The 21,377-nt window shown below is 42.0% G+C and overlaps 1 protein-coding gene across 2 annotated transcripts in view; it reads right to left on the bottom strand.

Annotated features, from left to right (window-relative positions):
- Galphas (G protein alpha s subunit) overlaps positions 1 to 21,377 on the bottom strand; it is a gene marked incomplete at its 5' end in the record, with an annotated part of 133,673 nt that overhangs the window by 70,935 nt on the left and 41,361 nt on the right. For both annotated transcript variants that reach the window (XM_070096490.1, XM_070096491.1), the window contains 1 exon segment: positions 6,855 to 7,072. In XM_070096490.1, the coding sequence (XP_069952591.1) occupies positions 6,855 to 7,072 (218 nt within the window).

The raw sequence follows: 21,377 nt of genomic DNA, 5'->3' as shown, positions 1-21,377 counted from the left end.
GGGGAAGGGTGCTTTCGTGGATCGAATCATGGCTCAGGAAGCAGAGTGTGTCCATAAATGGGGTTAAATCCGAGTGGGGATCAGTAACAAGTGGCGTTCCACAGGGATCAGTCTTGGGCCCGTTGTTGTTTATAATATATATCAATGATCTTGATGAAGGAATTACTAGTGATATGAGCAAATTCGCCGATGACACAAAGATAGGTAGGATAATTGATTCAAACGTAGATGTTAGGGAACTTCAGGAGGATTTAGACAAACTCTATTCTTGGTCAGAAAAGTGGCAGATGCAGTTCAATATAGGTAAATGCAAGGTTCTGAAGCTCGGGAGTGTCCATAACCCTAGCACTTATAAGTTAAATAATGTAGAACTTAGCCATACAGATTGCGAAAAGGACTTGGGGGTTATGGTAAGCAGCAACCTTAAACCAAGACAGCAATGCCTAAGCGTACGTAATAAGGCAAATAGATTATTGGGATTTATATCAAGAAGTGTAAGCAACAGAAGTCCAGAGGTTATACTGCAGCTTTATACATCATTAGTAAGGCCTCACCTAGATTATGCAGCTCAATTCTGGTCTCCATATTACAGAATGGACATAAATTCGTTAGAAAACATTCAGCCTTATTCTCCCTTATGAAGAAAGATTGAAGACTTAAGTTACACTCACTTGTTAGACGAAGAATGAGGGGAGACCTGATCGAAGTGTATAAGTGGAAGATAGGTATTAATAAAGGGGATATTAATAAGGTCTTGAGGATATCTCTCCAAGAGAGAACCCACAGTAATGGATTTAAATTAGATAAGTTTAGATTTAGAAAGGACATAGGAAAGTATTGGTTTGGAAATAGGGTAGTTGATGATTGGAACAGTCTACCTAGTTGGGTTATTGAGGCTAGGACTTTGGGTAGTTTCAAATTTAGGTTGGATAAGTATACGAGTGAGAGGGGTTGGATTTGAGTGGGACTTGCATATCAGAGCTTATTTCTTGGGTAGCATTGAAAATTGGGTTGGGGAAACGTTTTGTTAGTGGGATGAATTGTAAAGGACCTGCCTAGTATGGGCCAACAGGCCTCCTGCAGTGTTCCTCCTTTCTTATGTTCTTATGTTATTACAAACAACATGCGGACACAGAGGGTATATAAAGGCTCAGAGTGAGGTGCAATACTAGTAAGGTACCATTTCGATGTTCACTAGTGGTAGTGGTAGTAGTAGTAGTAGGTGATGGACTGATTACATCGTCTTCAAGTATCTTCTGCTTGAAAGTTAAGACACATGTGCAACATCTGGATATCTTTATTGTAGTAGACGTTTCGCCATCCAGTGGCTTTATCAATACAGATTCTAGGACATAATAGGAAGACAGTAGAACAATATACAAAAGATGAGGTAATCAGTCCCTCGGCCTTGGAGTTAGTGTTCACAGCATCGTGGTGGAGGAGAATCTGGAGCAAAGACAAGAAGACTGGCGGTTTATATAGGCGTCAGTGGATAGGGACGGGCAGCAGACGAGGGCAAAGTCACTGGTAGGCGGGATTCCCCAGTGGAAGTAGGTCCTTCCCAAAGAGATGGGTTAGTTGCAGCAGCCGTGAAGGTCTTGTAGATGTCCTCTGAACCAAGATTCCATGATGTATATAGTTCTACTGTCTTCCTATTATGTCCTAGAATCTGTATTGATAAAGCCACTGGATGGCGAAACGTCTACTACAATAAAGATATCCAGATGTTGCACATGTGTCTTAACTTTCATATTGTCGGTATTTTATACCTTTCTTGTACAACTTGTCAGGCACTGCAACATCATGGAATCTTGGTTCAGAGGACATCTACAAGACCTTCACGGCTGCTGCAACTAACCCATCTCTTTGGGAAGGACCTACTTCCACTGGAGAATCCCACCTACCAGTGACTTTGCCCTCGTCTGCTGCCCGTCCCTATCCACTGACGCCTATATAAACCGCCAGTCTTCTTGTCTTTGCTCCAGATTCTCCTCCACCACGATGCTGTGAACACTAACTCCAAGGCCGAGGGACTGATTACCTCATCTTTTGTATATAGTTCTACTGTCTTCCTATTATGTCCTAGAATCTGTATTGATAAAGCCACTGGATGGCGAAACGTCTACTACAATAAAGATATCCAGATGTTGCACATGTGTCTTAACTTTCATATTGTCGGTATTTTATACCTTTCTTGCACAACTTGTCAGACACTGCAACATCATGGAATCTTGGTTCAGAGGACATCTACAAGACCTTCACGGCTGCTGCAACTAACCCATCTCTTTGGGAAGGACCTACTTCCACTGGGGAATCCCGCCTACCAGTGACTTTGCCCTCGTCTGCTGCCCGTCCCTATCCACTGACGCCTATATAAACCGCCAGTCTTCTTGTCTTTGCTCCAGATTCTCCTCCACCACGATGCTGTGAACACTAACTCCAAGGCCGAGGGACTGATTACCTCATCTTTTGTATATAGTTCTACTGTCTTCCTATTATGTCCTAGAATCTGTATTGATAAAGCCACTGAATGGCGAAACGTCTACTACAATAAAGATATCCAGATGTTGCACATGTGTCTTAACTTTCATATTGTCGGTATTTTATACCTTTCTTGCACAACTTGTCAGACACTGCAACATCATGGAATCTTGGTTCAGAGGACATCTACAAGACCTTCACGGCTGCTGCAACTAACCCATCTCTTTGGGAAGGACCTACTTCCACTGGGGAATCCCGCCTACCAGTGACTTTGCCCTCGTCTGCTGCCCGTCCCTATCCACTGACGCCTATATAAACCGCCAGTCTTCTTGTCTTTGCTCCAGATTCTCCTCCACCACGATGCTGTGAACACTAACTCCAAGGCCGAGGGACTGATTACCTCATCTTTTGTATATAGTTCTACTGTCTTCCTATTATGTCCTAGAATCTGTATTGATAAAGCCACTGGATGGCGAAACGTCTACTACAATAAAGATATCCAGATGTTGCACATGTGTCTTAACTTTCATATTGTCGGTATTTTATACCTTTCTTGCATATCTTCTGCTTCTATCAACTTTTCTGTACTCGACTGAAGAAGCCTACTGTGTAGGCGAAACGTTTCGAAATAAAGATACCTAACTGTTGCATATGTGTCTTACCTAACAGTAGTAGTAGTAGTAGTGGTAGTGACAAAAGTAACACAATATGGTAGAGCAATTAATTCGTACATGAGTAAAAGGATATAAAAGCTATTACTTGGGTAACATAAAAATAGGTTGGACAAATATATAGTGGAAAGAGGCAGCGTGTTTCAGTGTTCACTCTCTGTAATGTGCTTTGTGTAGTATAACAGGAGAGACTATGTGATGGCAGGGTTTACTGTTTTCAGGAGAGATATAGAGTGGAAAGAGGCAAGAATCCTCCTGAAAACAGTAAACCCTGCCATCACATAGTCTCTCCTGTTATACTACACAAAGCACATTACAGAGAGTGAACACTGAAACAAGCTGCCTCTTTCCACTCTATATTTGTCCAACCTATTTTTATGTTACCCAAGTAATAGCTTTTATATCCTTTTACTCATGTACGAATTAATTGCTCTACCATATTGTGTTACTTTTGTCACTACAACTACTACTACTACTACCACCACTACCACTAGTGAACATCGAAATGGTACCTCACTAGTATTGCACCTCACTCTGAGCCTTTATATACCCTCTGTGTCCGCGTATTGTTTGTAATGGCTTGATAAAGCTCCTGGAGAGCGAAACGTTGCCACAATAAATGTCTCATTAGTTGCACTTGTGTCCTTTTACTTTACATACCCACCTGTTGCTCACCCGGGGGATACTTTAAGACGGAACCTGATAACTTCCACATATCCGTCCCTGATCGGGCGAACTGTGGTGTCTACGTTGGCCTGCATGCGGTTAGCACCAACAACCTAGTTGATGACCTGATCAATCAGGAGGCCTGGTCTCTGACCGGGCCGAGGTCAGTAACCTTGGAAATCGTCTTCAGATAACCAGGCAAGGTACACAGTAGGTACCACTGTCCAGGTGATTAGGAACAGCTTCGAAATTCCCTCTTGAAGACAACAGGGGAAGACGTTGAAAGTCCTGGACTCTTTATACTTATCGAGTTCTCGTAAGTGTCCTTACTGAACTCTTGCTTTTCACCGTCTGCGAATCCTCTTGTTCTTGAAAACGGATAATTTAGCGTTCAGAGTTGAAAACACTCATTCCTGCATGTTAAAAGTGTTACTTGTATCACATTACGACATGGAAAATAAAGAAATCACGATGGTGATTACCATCGGAATCAAGAGACAAAATAGGTACAGCTGTTGTAAATACCGGGATTATGGTCCCTGCAGCTCGGTCCCAGATTAGGCCTCGTGGTTGACTAGTCATGCTGCTGGTGCTACCAGCATGTACTTCAATGCACACAGCACAATTCAGCTGATCGGGAGCCGACTTCAGGAGTCAGCAGCATGGTGTAACGAGGTTCCTACCCGAAATTTAAAAAACCCTGCGTAGGCCTGTTACTCACAGGTCTCACTAGGCGGCATATACCGAGTTAGTGAGGCCGCGTTCACATGTCTCTTCCTCACTAACGTCAGTTGATCTTAGAACAACACGCACACCACCTTGGCACTGTCTACCCTCACCTTTGTCTGCCTGGTGTATCCCACAGCAATAAACCACGGTCTAGTCTACGTGTGTTTATATTGGCCTGCCTTATTTCTAACTCGTCAGCCGATCAACCCAGCAATCAAGGACCATACCAGCCACCTTTACACACCGTCATTACAATAGTTATCTTGGAGATAACTAGGAGACAGCAGCATTGTCAAGTTATCTTGGAGTCTTCTCGTTTTCTTTAGATATGTTTCTGACGAGTTTTATATCGCAGTAATGGATAGGATTCAATTTCCTCCGTCAGGTCACTTAGACATGAAAAACAGAGGCGGTGCTAACCCTTGATCATGGGAGAACTTCACTCATGAGGGGCACTTTTTATTTCCCATTCCCCAGGCGCTAATGACCCATAACACCCCCCTCCCCCCTCGATTAAAAAAATATCCAACTTCCTTCAGCCTGTATCTTATAATGACCAGGTATTGTTGTGCCGAGATGAGCAAAGTCGATGCTAGTGCTACCATCTGCTTCTCCAGTGTGTAGAGAGATCTCTGGATCCAGTGATACTGTTGTGTTTGAGTTGATGCAGACAGAGGGGGTTGTCTGACCTTTATTCAGACCGGCAATTTTGCCTCCCTTAAAAGGGACAGTAAAAGTGCACCAAATATTCCAATCTAAAGAGAACAAGTGACGAAGAGAATCATGACTGGCTTGACATTTATGTGAAAATTCTAGTTACCCAGCCCATAATTTCCTTCGCACTTGTGATAATTACAATGTTATGATCCTTGAAAATGAAAGCCTCTCTCATTATCACTCCTAGGCCACAGAGACTCTTCTTGTACAAAGCAGAAGCTCATACACTTGGGTTTTAACTTTTGGACTGGTGGATTGGTCGGACGTGAAAAGTTGCTGCTAATAAGGAGGGGTGCTAATGAAGGGAGGGTATGAATGAGTTCTGGAGAGATGGAGAGGGATGGTGGGGGCAGATGATGGGCAAGGGGTGATGTGACTGATGTAGGTGATGGGGGGGGATGATGATATAAGTGCTGGGGAGGGGTAGAGGATGTTAGGGAAGGATGACGTAGAGGTGGTGTAGGGACGGTAGTAGAGAGAGGTAGGGGTGGGGTGGTGGTGATAGAGGGAGAGGGAGGGTGGGTGGTTGAGGGGAACACCAGGAGTGCTCAAAATAGCCAGGTTAAGCCCATCAATCGTGGGACGGAGTAATTATATCCACCTGAGTCAGCAGCAGCAGCAACTATAATACACAGTTACACAGCGTTAACCACCCCCATCCTCACCTGTGTAGTACACCATACCTCCCCCACCCTCACCTTTGTTAGTACACCATACACAACACTCCCTCACCATACATCTCATCTTCCCTTATACACGCATCATTCACCTACATGTGGACACTTGCAGCATTACTGATGTACTTCCCACAAGGTTGTACGGATGACCATTAAATTATTTTCTTTAAATAAGCAAAATCCAGTTTAATGTTGCTCTTCCCGTGGCTCAGTTGGCAATGCCCAAGCCTCTCACACAGTGTTTGTGGTTCAATCCCCGGCATGGGTGGTTGGACATTTTCCTTACACCTGCTGTCCCTGTTTATCTTGCAGTAATTAGGTACCTGGGTGTTAGTCGACTGGTGTGGGTAGCATCCTGGGGAACAAGATTGAAGCAAACCATACCACGGGCGGGGTTAGAACCCGCGATCAGAGAGTCTCAAAACTCCAGACCGTCGCTAAAGCGATGGTCTGGAGTTTTGAAACTGGCTTGACATCTATGTATTTTTCTGGTAAGGTTTTATTTGCAATCGTGTCATTACGATTTCGTGAGTCAAGACTGAAGGGCTATATCCCTTACATTTCTCCACCAAATTGTTCCTCAAAAGTACCCTACACTCTTCCTTCCTTCTCGCCCCTTGCACCGTATTCCATATATTTCTCACACTTATGAATATTTTATTCATCTTTTACTTATTCTTGTTCCCCATATTCCCTTTAATGCTTAACTCTTCTTCACGTCGTCACAACATAAAACATTTAAAATATAAAAACTAATATACATGGGGCTGTCACCGAGGTAATGTACACACTCTCCTAAGGATACGAACCTACGTTCCCTCTGTGTGATGAGTTGGGATTACTATTAAAAGTACTTAATACCTGTTATAAAATAAAAAATTAAACCAGAGGAAGTAAAAACTTAAGTACTCACTACTTGGCACAGTCTATGAGCTGATACTCGTTAGCTCGCTCGTAACACGCCTGTACTCCCTTGTCCTTCCACAACATTTCGGTGTGTTCGTAGAATTCCTCCGGGTAGTCGAAGTCCTTTTGCGAAGCCACGTCCTGAATGTAGTCGACGCGGAACTGGTGGGCTGGGTTCTCAAGCGCTATTGGGGGCGTCAAGGTGGACATATTGCCGGTGATGGTCTGAAGGGAAGAGAGAGAGGAGGGATAGGCTCAACTGGCAGGCTCTACTGCTTTTCCTACTATATACTGTACTAGGCCAAAGTTACATGGTAACAGATACAGTCGCTGCTCATATTTTCTGTAATTTTGTCCAGTATATGTTTTTGTACTCCAGCAACAATATTATATATCCTATAACACACACTGTTGTTGTGTACCCTCCCTCCAACACTCGATGATGCTGATGCTACATCTACAGAAAGCAAACTGGACAAGAATGAGGGAACTGTAGTAGTAGTAGTAGTAGTAGTAGTAGTGGTAGTAGTAGTAGTAGTAGTAGTAGTAGTAGTAGTAGTAGTGATAGTAGTGATAGTGGTAGTAGTAGTAGTATTTTCAGTCTGAAGCCTATCGATTAAACGCAAGTCATTAAGAATGTAATTCACCTGTACATTAACATGAACAAGTCATCCCTAAAATAGGGATTAAAAAGTCAACTTTCAGTGTACACAGCCTTCCCAGAGCGGGGTTTGGTCAAGCTCTAGTTGTGGTTCCGTTACTGCGCTACATCTGCGACTAGTTTAGAGGGTTCTTGTGCCCTCACAGCAAGGTTTGAAGCACTATAATCACTACTACCCGAAAGGTTGGGTAAAGGCATTTAAAGTCTATAAACAATACGAGGGTCAAGAAGGTTGCCTTTAACCTCTTCACCACCAATCAAGAATACCTTAATCCCTAAAATATAGATTAAAATAAACGATCTACGTATATATATATATATATATATATATATATATATATATATATATATATATATATATATATATATATATATAAATATATATATATATATATTTATTATATATATTATTATCACACTGGCCGATTCCCACCAAGGCAGGGTGGCCCGAAAAAGAAAAACTTTCACCATCATTCACTCCATCACTGTCTTGCCAGAAGGGTGCTTTACACTACAGTTTTTAAACTGCAACATTAACACCCCTCCTTCAGAGTGTAGGCACTGTACTTCCCATCTCCAGGACTCAAGTCCGGCCTGCCGGTTTCCCTGAACCCCTTCATAAATGTTACTTTGCTCACACTCCAACAGCACGTCAAGTATTAAAAACCATTTGTCTCTATTCACTCCTATCAAATACGCTCACACATGCCTGCTGGAAGTCCAAGCCCCTCGCACACAAAACCTCCTTTACCCCCTCCCTCCAACCTTTCCTAGGCCGACCCCTACCCCGCCTTCCTTCCACTACAGACTGATACACTCTTGATATATAATATATATAATATATATATAATATATATATATATATATATATATATAAATATATATATATATATATATATATATAATATATATATATATATATATATAATATATAATACATATATATATATAATAAATAAATATATATATATATAATATATATATAATATATATAAATAATATATATTTATATATTTATATATATATATATATATATATATATATATATGCATAATACATATATACATATATATATATATATATATATATATATATATATATATATATATATAATTATATATACATGTATATATATATATATATATATATATATATATATATATATATATATATATATATATATATATATAATATATATATATATATATATAATATATATATACATATACTGACTTCTCGATGTATATATGTCCAGTGGATGTGTGAAGGCTATGTGAAGCTTGCACTTACAGTGTACTTGTTAGTTTACAGCTTTATAAAGTCTACTGCGGCTATTACAGACTCAAAATTCTACATTACAGTAACAAGAGAGAGAGGAAGGCAACGATGGAAGATGAATATCTGAAAATAAAAAAATTAATAACATTTTGATAAATGATCCCTGACCGTTTTTTTTAAATAAAATTACACTAATTATGACAACATAGTTATTAAAATTACAAGAGCATTATTACATGCTATGTATCCCTGGAGAAGTATCCCAGTACACCTGGATACAGTGACCAAGGTATCCCCGGTCCAGTATCCAGGTACACCATATTGTAGTGATCAAGGAAGGTATGCCCGGTCTAGTATCCCAGTACACCTCAATATAATGATCAAGGAAGGTATGCCCAGTCTAGTATCCCGGTACACCTGGATACAGCAATAAAGATATCTCCGGCCCAGTATCCCAGTACACCTGGATACAGTGATCAAGGTATCCCCGGTCCAGTATCCAGGTACATCATAATGCAGTGATCAAGGAAGGTATCTCCGGTCCAGTATCCCAGTACACCTCAATATAATGACCACGGAAGGTATCCCCGGTCTAGTATCCCGGTATACCTCACAATACGGTGATACTACATCATATTTAAATACCAATACCTCTCTTCCTCTCCCTCATTTCTCTTATCTTATTCTTCGTCTTCTCTCTCATTATTTCTCTTGAAATTACTTTTCTCTCCCTCATTCCTCTTCCTCTCATTTATCCTTTTACCTCTACTTCTCCCTTATTCCTTCTCTCCCCCTCATCTTTTTTTTCCCTCTTCCCCTCCCTTCCTCTCAAGAATTTATTCTCTCTTCCCTTCCTCTCTGGCTTCCTTCTCCATTCCCCACCTCACGTCACACAATCCTGGCTACCTCTGCCATACACATATAAGAATGAGGAACTCCAACAAGGCACTGAATACAAAACAACATGACACCTAATACAACCGAAGGAAAATGTGAAAGACTTGGGTGTAATAATGTAAGCTATCTTTACCTTTAATATACCTTTCATATATTTCAAGACTTTTCCTGTTCTCGTAACCCAGCCCTGGGCCAAGGTTTTCTAGTCAACCAGGCTGTTGCTGCTGGCGGCTCACTGGCCCACATCCGGCACTTGGTGGATGATATTGCCTGATTCCCTCTTAAGGACTTCTACGCTTGTTCCAACAATGTTTCTGATATCTTCTGCAAAGATGTTCAAATATAGGACCGTATATACAGACAATATTCTCTTACTGTGCCCACAGCGTCTCTGCCTTTTACGGGGTTTACTCTACACACTGTCTCAAATCTTTCACTCCAGTTTGTTATGATAGTGTGCAGATTTGGGACCAGGCCCTCTAGGCTTTTCCAGGTGTAGATTATGATGCGTCTTTTTCACCTGCGTTCCAGGGAATACAGGTCAAGAGACTTCAAACGTTCCTAGTAATTAAGGAGCGTGACTGAACTTATACATGCAGATATACGATTTCACCTGCCTTGAATGGCAGTTAGTGTACAACAATATTTCAGTCTTTTTATTTTTTATTTTTTTGTTAATGTAGGATTCTGCGTTGTTTATTACTACTCAAAGATGAATATACATTTGTCTACTTTCCCAGATATACCTATCGCCCTCGTATTGTGTGGAATCACCTCATTTGTCAAAAGTCTTTGCGAAATCTGCGTACACCATATTTGTGTCTTGGTTTTCTTCAGATGTCTCCACAATTGTCATAGTGGTTGAATACCTGAGACAGGCACAATCTTCCCACTCTAAATCCATGCTGGTTTGGGTTATGCATAAAATTTGTTACTCGATATCACATTACCCTTTCAAAGACATGATAGGGCTACTGGCCTATAATTTTTGGCTAGCGGTCTACAGCCTACTTTATGCAAAAGAGCTATATTTGCACTCTTTAAGGTCTCTGGGATTTCACCTACATCCAAGCTCTCTCCATAGGATACGGAGTGCTAGTGCTAATGGTATTCTGCATTTCTTTATAAATAAGGACTTCATGAATCTGGTCTACCTGGAGGTTATTCCGGGGATCAACGCCCCCGCGGCCCGGTCCATGACCAGGCTTCCCGATGGATCAGGGCCTGATCAACTAGGCTGTTACTGCTGGCCACACGCAGTCCAACGTACGAGCCACAGCCCGGCTGATCCGACACTGACTTTAGGTATCTGTCCAGCTCTCTCTTGAAGGCAGCCAGGGGCTTATTGGCAATTCCCCTAATGCTTGATGGGAGGCTGTTGAACAGTTTTGGGCCCCGGACACTTATGGTGTTTTCCCTTAGTGTACCAATGGCGCCCCTACTTTTTATTGGGGGCATTTTGCATCACCTGCCCAGTATTTTACTTTCCCAGGGAGTGACTTCTGTGTGCAGATTTGGGACCATTCCTTCCAAGATTTTCCAAGTGTAGATTATGATATATCTCTCCCTCCTGCGTTCCAACGAGTACAAGTCAAGTGCTTCCAAGCGTTCCCAGTAGTTAAGGTGCTTGACAGAACTTATACGTGCAGTAAAGGATCTCTGTACACACTCTAGATCTGCGATTTCACCTGCTTTGAATGGAGATGTTAATGTACAGCAGTATTCCAGCCTAGAGAGAACAAGTGATTTGAAAAGGATCATCATTGCTTTGGCATCTCTTGTTTTGAAAGTTCTCATAGGCAAATGTTCCAAAAGCTTAGAAAGTGAGAGGGTGAATAATAAAAACTTTCGAAACGATAAATAATACCAATGGTAACACTATTCAAATGACTCATTTGTGCTGTCGCTTAGACTCCTGCTCTGTCTTGACGGCTCCGGTCAGGGCAGAAGAGAGAGAGCTGGGACAGATAGAGATTGTTTAATGCCTTCATAGAGCCAATAAGCATTTAAGCTACTGAAAATGTACTCTCGGGAGTAGAGGGAAGATTCGTGCTAATATGCATGTATCTCTCCACCACTGACATGCTAGAGAGGCGCCGATACTACAGTTCAAAACTGCAAATATCCCCACCCCTCCTCCAGAGTGCATGCACTGTACTTCCCACCTCCAGGACTCAAGTCTGGCTGAATGTTATTTAAATTAAAACTGCTTATAAATAAACCCACCTAAAATTCTTAAAAGCCAAAAAGTAGATAAACCAGGTAATCTTAACATAACTAGCTCAAAGTGAATAAGACAACCGAGTCGTCATATTTAAAACATTGCTTAAAACAATCCCAAAATTAACTTTTTAAATTTATAAAAATATACAATTTGTCAAAAAACTCTTATGATACTTAGTAAAATGTTAAACTTGTCTACTTGTGGATGATTCTGAGGGACATCACCCTACGATCTGGTCCCTGACCAGGTATCATTACCAATATGCTATACACGCATCCTGCGAATTTTGTATCCACAAGAGGATTTTTTTTAATTTTCCATTTATAAGTGCAGTGACGTAATAGTTTATATTTTTTTTATTATCAGTGCAGATATACTTTTGAGAATCACAAATGAATGATAACTTATCAGTTTGTAGTAGTTTTCAAGTGTACTTCTAAAAGTGGACATGTTTTCTTACACCTGCTGCCCCTGTTTACCCAGCAGTAAGTAGGTACCTAGGTGTTAGCTGATGGTTGTGGGCAGCATCCTGGAGGACACGATTAACCTAAATTGCCCAAAATACTCTGCATAACCAGAGGCTTTGTATATATAACTAACAAAAAAGGCACAATACCGTGATTGGAACGATACACAAATAACCCGCACATAAAAGAGAGAAGCTTACGACGACGGTTCAAGTCGGACCGAAACGTCGTCGTAAGCTTCTCTCTTTTATGTACGGGTTATCTGTGTATGCTTTGTATATAGTATGCCAATGGTGTCAGCTAGGTCTGTATCAGTTGTATAATACACTTGTAGAAATAAAGATTATATAATTACCCATAACAATAGCCACAATATACAATAATTACTTGAAATATTTAAAATAATCCTATCAATAAATTACATTACTTTATGATTAAATAATCTACAAATCACTATATTGGGGATTTCCATTCACCTGATTAGTCAGCAAATTTGCACTTGTCAGCCACAATGGATATGACAACCAGGCTGTTGGTACCAGCCACACGCACACCAATGTATGCACCACGCCCTAGCTGAGCAGGAACTGAATTGAGGAACTTATGAAGTTTCTTCTTGAATTACCTTCCCTTTTGCAAGGAAGTGTTGAACGTTCTTGGTAACATTGAGTTATCTCGTAGTGTATTCTGTGCCCTCCAGCTTTTCATTGAAGGTATTTTGCAGTCTGCCAAGCCTGGGTGGGTAGATTTGGGACCATTTTTTCCAAAAATTACCATATGTACAATAAAATGCATGTCTCCTGCATTCTAATGGGTACAGTTCGAGGGCATTCAAGCGTTCCCAGTAGTTCAGATGCTTGACTAAATTTTTACAAGCATTGAAGGTTCTCTGTACGTTCCGGTTCTGCAATTTCTCCCCAATGAAAAGCAGGGGTGTCACTAGCACGTTAAGAGACCATACAATAAGTGTCAGGGGCCCGAGACTGTTCAACTGCCTCCCAGCTCACATAAGGGGGATTACCAACAGACCCCTGGCAGTCTTCAAGCTGGCACTAGACAAGCACCTAAAGTCAGTTCCTGATCAGCCGGGCTGTGGCTCGTACGTTGGTTTGCGTGCAGCCAGCAGCAACAGCCTGGTTGATCAGGCTCTGATCCACCAGGAGGCCTGGTCACAGACCGGGCCGCGGGGGCGTTGACCCCCGGAACTCTCTCCAGGTAAACTCCAGGTAGAGAAAACACGTGACTTGAAGAGAATCTTCACAGGTTCTTTATCTCTGTTTTGAGGGCTCTAGTTGTCTAACCTATTATTTTCCTCGTGGTTGTGATCCTTGAATGAGATCTGACACTGTCGCTCCAAAGTCTCTCTCACAGTGAGGGAGGGCTAAGGGAAAAGTTATGAAGCGGAGGGCGAGGTTGTAAGATGGTGGAGGGTTAGGTTGTAAGATAGAGGACGAGATTATCACTGGCAAGCCTGAGCAACTAGATACATCTGACCCTTGGAGATGCCACACTAAACCTCCTCACCAGTCTTCACCACCACCACAACCCCCACCTCCCCCTCCACAACCATCCCCCCACTACTACTATCCATCTCACCAATCCCCACTACCACACCACAGTCATCTGCATTCCCACCACTACACAAGATTACGCTGGTTGATTTCATTATCCTATGCAACCCATCCTGTGTGTTTTTGTTCCCACCGTGTAACTAATATAAAACATGCTTGTCACACACTGCGGGTGTTCCCTCACTGTCACCAACAAATCATGCACACGCACGAAAACCTACCTCCAAGCATTTCACATCAGTTTTATCCACCTTCATAAATTTATAATACAACAATAGTGCTTATAAAATGCAAAGGTGTGCTTTCTTGCTCTTGCTCTCCCTCTCTACCCCATCCTCTCTCTCTCTCTCTCTCTCTCTCTCCAATAATTACTTTAGACATGAGGGAATTTGCAAAAGTGAACATATCTTTTGCTCTACCTCTGACCAGTTTCGACGGTTCTTATACCGTCACAGCCTGACCTGAGGCCAGACTTCCCTGTTGACTGCCTGATCAACCAGCTATCAGCAGCCATACAGAGCTATCACAAGTTTGGCAGATCTGATAGATTCTGCACATAAAAGGTCTAGTTTCCGCTGGAATACTGTTACCATGTTCGGACTATATTTCATATATGAGGTGGTAAAAGGTTGAAGAGTGACGGGGTACAAATGTTGACAGTGTTCTCCAAGTTGACTTATAACAACCCTCTCTCTCATTAGCTATATTATACACATCTAAGAGTAACACGTGCACTCCGAGGAGGTAACTATCTTAGCTACATTAAGGAATGACATCCAAGGAAACATTCAGTATCTTCAACGACATATAGGATAGTTTACCCACACTACATTCCAACAGAATGAGTAACTAGCTTGGATAAAGTTGAGTTAGCAACAGCCACGCTTCCGAGATTCATCTGCAAAGACTTGCATCTGTGGTCACAGTGGGACCCATGCTAACCTCCTTATGGTGTACAGAAATATACCTAGTTGGGTGTATATTATTGTAGCCAGCTGGTCCAGTGGCTTACGCACTGGCCTGGAGTTTTACTACTCAAACGCCATGGGTTCGAACACCAAATGTTCCATGTTTGTTTTTTTACTCATCCATCTATTAGCTTTAGCTTCCGAGAGTCAACTCATAAGTAGCGTGACAGTCCTTCCCTCCCTTTTCCATCCATTACTCTTCAAGACAACGGTGCAAGAAACTATTCCCTCGCATGTAGATATCACAATTATCTAAAAACAAACACTCAAATAAGGTTTCAGAGCATAGTAAAAGAAAAAGTTTCCCGAGTAAACGACAAAAAAAAATGCATCTACGCAGAAAGAGCATCCCATAAAACATCACGATACTACGACATGGTCTTAGATGTGCTAAAAAACAAGCAAAATGCAGATGTAGTATACAATGATATTTGCAAAAGCTTTCGACAGGTGCGACCATGGGGTGGTTTCACACAATTGTTGGATATGGCTGTATACTAACGGCACCTTCAAGGCAGGCGAAATTGCAGAATTGAAAAATGCACAAAGAACCTTCATAGTTGGTATCAACTCAATCAATTACCTAAATTACTGAGTGTGTTTCAAGTACTTAGAACTGTACTCATTAGCATGGAGACGAGAATCATCATAATCTACACCTGGAAGATACTGACTGGAGGAGCTAGTCCCAAGCCTGCACACCGAAATTACTTATAACAAAAGGTTTGGTAGACGGTGCACCATAACTTTATAGAAAAACAGGAAAGCGATGAGTACACAGAAAGAACTCAATAAGTGTAAAAATACCAATATTTTTCAATAGCCTGCCTTCATGCCTAAGGCAGCTTACCAACAAACTCTAGATATCCTTAAGAAGGAACTAAACAAGTTCTTCAAAACACTCCTGAACAGCTGGGTTGTTCTGCATACGTTGTACTGCGTGCGGCGGGAACCGACAGCTTGATTGATCAGGCCAGCAAACAGAAGGCCTACTCAAGAGACCGGGCCGTGGGGAAAGGTGACCTCTGGAAGAGATTCCAGATCATCTATGTAGCACAGTCTCTCTCACACCCATAGGCCTAGCACCCAGTTAAGCACCAGAAACCACCAATCATACAATTAGCCACTATAAACTAGACTTCCACAATTTTGACCATAATGTAGTGTGGCCTAAATGTTTAACTTGTTAGATATGTCACACTACTACACATCATAAATGTATTGGCTTGTCTGAAGAAGAAACATCATGTAACACCCCTCTATTTAAAACATATGTGATTAAGATGAGTGTTTTCGCAAAGACTGCATACGTACTGGCCGAGAGAACACTGAATTAGAGCAAAAAACTTAAGATGTCATACCTAACAGAAGAAGTACAAAGGGAACAAAGGGCCATACAGGATATTGCAAAATATTTCTATTCCTATGCAAAATCCAAGCTAAGAACTACCTGTAAAATTGGACCATTATTGAGAGAAGATTCGTATACTGACGATGAACAGGAAATGAGTGAAATCCTAAAAGAACAGTATGAGTCGGTTTTCAGCAACCCACTAAATGACAGCAAGGTAGGAAATGCAGAAATATTTTTCACTCCAGCAGAAGGCCGCGCTGACCAACTAACTGACATTAGTACAAATCCCATTGATTTCGAAAAAGAAATGGACAATATGCTCACTCCCTCAGCATCTGGACCAGATTCATGGAATGCTCTATTTATAATGAAGTGCAAAGTACCATTAGCACGAGCCCGCAGTATTCTTTGGAGAAAGAGCTTAGATCTAGGTGAAATACCAGAGGCCTTAAAGAGTGCAGACGTAGCTCCTTTGCATAAGGGAGGTAGTAGAGCACTAGCTAAAACTTACAGACCAGTAGTCTTAACTTCTCACATCATAAAAATCTTCGAAAGTGATAAGACAGCAGATTACAAATTTCATGAACCAGCACAACCAGCATAACCGGAACCAGCATGGTTTTCGAGCAGGATGATCATGCCTGTCACAGCCGCTGAACCATTATGACAGAATTACGGAGGCATTGGAAGACGACCAAAACGCAGATGTGATTTAAACAGATTTTGCAAAGGCGTTCGACAAATGCGACCATGGAGTGATAGCGCGCAAAATGAGAGCCATGGGCATTACGGGGAAGGTAGGCAGATGGATTTTCGGGTTCCTAACACACACAACACCAAAAGTTGTAGTAAACAGAGCAAGATCCAGCATCAGAGAGGTAAAAAGCTCAGTGTCCCAAGGCACTGTCCTGGCACCTCTGCTGTTTCTCATCTTCATAGCAGACAGAAAAAACACCGTCAAGCTTCTGTATCATCATTTGCAGATGACACTAAAATAAGCATGAAAGTCACTACGGCAGAGGACACTGAAAAATTACAGGAAGACATAAGCAAGGTTTTCCAGTGGGCAGTGGAGAACAACATGACGTTCAATGGTGATAAGTTCCAGCTGCTGAGGTATGGAAAGAATGAAGAACTCAAAAGGAACACTATATACAAAACTCAAGAGGGTCACCAAAGAGAACGAAAGGAACACGTAAAAAAACTGGGAATATTTAGAGGAGAGAGATGCATGATAATATATACCTGGAAAGTACTCGAGGGCCTGGTCCCAAATCTGCACACTGCCATAACATACTGGAGTGAGAGATATGGAAGTATAAAATAAACCCAGTGAGGAGCAGGGGTGCGGTGGTGACACTGTATCAACATCCGGGGTCCCAGACTATTCAACATCTTACCAGAAGATATCAGAAACACGGCTGGAACAAGTGCAGAAGCCTTCAAAAGGAAATTGGACAAGTATCTTCACCAGGTGCCAGATCAACTGGGCTGTGATAGATATGTGGGGCAGCGGGCCTCCAGCAGCAACAGCCTGGTGCCTGCCTGGTTGACCAGGCAAGCACCAGACGAGGCTGGCCCATGGCCGGGCTCCGAGAGTAGTGAAACTCGAAATTTTTCAAAGGTATTTCAAAGGTAAAGGCATTTCTCTAAATGAAGAGACATTCTTAACTGACTTCTGAGAACTAGCAGAGACTTTGCATGGAACCCATGACTACCATGACACAGAAAGGGGGAAACATAAATAAGGCGTAATTAACTCCTAAAGTAACGCAAACGATAGTAGTACACAAAATGTAGAGTTGAACAGAAAACCCCGATACAGCCGATGATATAACAGATTACATAAATACACAAATAACCCGCACATAGAAGAGAGGAGCTTACGACGACATTTCGGTCCGATTTGGACCATTTGCAAATGATCAAAGTCGGACCGAAACGTCGTCGTAAGCTCCTCTCTTCTATGTGCGGGTTACTTGTGTATAGTTCCAGTCACGGTATTGTGCCTTTTTTGTTATTTAGAATACATAAATTATGTAAGACACGAGGTAAAAGAAAAAAAATAGTAGTAGTAATGGTGACATTTACGGGGCACTCTGCCCTCACAAGAAAATAACGGTATATGTGTAGAATAAAAACATTGTGAAGGAGACAGATACAGATACAGACTCAGACTCAAACCAAAGTGGGCAAGTGGAGACAGAGACAAAGGACGCCAGTACCACCCCCTCCCCCCCACACACACATGAACTCGCCAATGATCAAGGCACCAAGCTTATCACTGCCTTACTGCCCCACTGCTTACACTGCCAGTAAGATGATAAAGAACCAGGGTATGTACACTAAGAGGTGTATCTGTGTATATACGACCAGTTTACTTTCATTCCTAGTTTAAGGATGAAAGTGATCTTAATGTTAGCGAAAGTAAAAGACTTGGCAGACGATGCAACATACCCCCAGTGAAAAGTAGGGGCGTCACTGGTACATTAAGAGAAAACGCAATAAGTGTCCGGGGTCCAAGACTGTTCAACAGCCTCCCACCAGCTCTAAGGGGAATTACCAATAGACCCCTGGTTGTCTTCAAGAGAGAGCTGGACAGATACCTTAAGTTAGTGCCGGATCAGCCGGGCTGTTGTTCGTACATTGGACTATGTGCGGCCAGCAGTAACAGCCTCGTTGATCAGGCCCTGATCCACCGGGAGGCCTGGTCGTGAACCGGGCCACGGGGGCGTTGATCCCCGGAATATCCTCCAGGTAGACATATGAACTGCTAACATAAAGACCCACATGCAACACTGAGGCACGCGCGGTAAAGGGTTAGGTCTTAAACTTTAATAAATTAAAGTGAATGACAAAGATAACCAGGAGGATCAGCCTACACCTCTAGTGCCTAACAATAAAACCACACATATATAAAACCTTTCATAAACCGTATGGGATATATCTGCACTTCGATTTTGTTTTATTAGCACATCAGGACCCAGATAATTAAAACCTCAGGTTGCAAGAACATGAGAAGATAATTAAAAGCTGATGCAAACTAAAGTGAAACGACAGAGAAAACGAAGTCAACGAAAAAATATGAAAGTTAAGGATAGTGCTGTCATCACTGGGATATCTCATGACCAAGAAGTGTCAGGTAATTTTTCATGATGAATAACTTAATGAATTTTACACACGAACAAACGTCCAGTGATTAAAAAAAAACGAAGACAGTATGGCAGAATTGAAACCTTTCTCAGAGACACGGTCCCGCTTGGAGACTAAGCTTTTTTCAAGTCTCTATACTGAGTACATGGTAAGCATAGATATAGTAGGGAGAGTAGGTAATGAATCTTGAGGTGCGACGACGTGTGACAAGGAGTGAGGAGGATATGAACCAGGGTACCCGCCAACTGGAAACTTCTTAGTTCTGGGTAACGGTGTTTTGTATAAACAAGTGCCGAGTCCAGGCATTTTCTTCTGTTCCTGTCTTTTCACAGAGGATCATCCTCGCTCTGGGTCAATACATGTGGTGTTAAACCGTGTTATGATGTAAAACAGGCGTTGTCGTTACTGGTGCAGCAAACATGTGTGTTCGTATATGAAAATGGGTTGGGCAAATATTTTTGTTTGTGGGTTTGGACTTGAGGACCTGCCTAATATGGCCCAGTAGACCTGTTTCAGTGTTCCTCCTTTCTTATATTCTTGTGTATGTGGACAAGTTCATACTAATCTCACTCAGAACTACGATAAGGAATGGTGCAGATACCTACGCTCTCTTCCGGTCAGAAGTAAATGCATGGAGTCGTTGCTCATTCATATCACAAACACCATCACCCAGAACCAGGTTTCCAGTGGTTGAACCCCTGGACTCACATGCTCCTCAGCACACATCACTCTCCTCACCTAAAATAGTAAGGTACGCGCCCCATCCCTCCTCGTCACCCGCTCTTCCCAAGTTAAACCTTGTCTCAATAAAGGTTCCCATTCTTCCATTTCACCATGGCGAAACACTTCTCAAAATTATTAAAACTGCAGTTATATTAGGGCCAATGACATAATTATTATTAAGGTGGAAAATGAACCATGGCGGTATTAATAACCTCTGTGAACAAAGACAGCAGCGCATTCAACCATCCTGGGAGATTACACCTTTCATAATTATTATCCACGTGTTTTCCACTAATTAATTAGACCCCCCTCCAAACTTGATCTTGAAGACATGTCTTAAAACTGAAATTCTAATCATAGATCATTTCCTCTACAATACATTGATGGCTTCCTCCAATACTGCCAAGGGCAGTGTCGGAAGTACCATCATTGTGACAACAACGATCACAACCAACGCGAGAAAGGTCTTCAATAAAACTCCCATTCTTTAAGCTCAAATATATTGTTGTTCTTACACTCAAAATTTGTAGATGCGTCCAAACTTGGCAACTTAATTAAGTGGTCACCACCCATAACTGTCACCTATAACAGGTTTCAAGTGGCGTTCTAATCTTTCAACCAGGTTTGAGGGCAGACTCCTGCCGACTACCAAGCCTACTAGACTATTGCTGCCACAACCCCGTAGGTCCATATAGCCGTCAACAATATTTTTTCCTTTTCGCCACCACCACCACACCTACACCTACCTCTTCACCATCACAACACTTACCACATCTCCATATTCCCGTCACGTCTTCACCACTTTCTCTCTACACATTCCCTTTATAACCCAACATCTCCAGTTCCCTTTATCTCTGATGATGTTTCATTACTTCACTGCCTCTTACTAGCAACACTTTTCCATCAAAATTTCTAATCATTACTACTACAACATTGCCTCCCGCCATCACTACTCCATCACTGCCTCCCGCAATCACTATTCCAACACTGCCTCCCACCATCACTACTACAACACTGCTTCCCACCATCACTACTTCAGCACTGCCTGCCTCCCACCATCACTACTCCAACACTGCCTCCCACCACCACTTCTCCAACACTGCCTCCCATCACTACTACAACAATGCCTCTCACCATCACTACTCCAACATGCTTCTACAGGAAATTGCTAGATCAATACAGCGAAATGAGCATTTACACTCAAATTAGACAAGGGTGATTGGCACCGCCCCGT

This window comes from Cherax quadricarinatus, chromosome 53 (genome assembly GCF_038502225.1).
Source record: "Cherax quadricarinatus isolate ZL_2023a chromosome 53, ASM3850222v1, whole genome shotgun sequence".
Classification (NCBI taxonomy): domain Eukaryota; kingdom Metazoa; phylum Arthropoda; class Malacostraca; order Decapoda; family Parastacidae; genus Cherax; species Cherax quadricarinatus.
The sequence above is the reverse complement of the archived record's forward strand: the minus strand, read 5'-3'. Positions and strand labels throughout refer to the sequence as shown.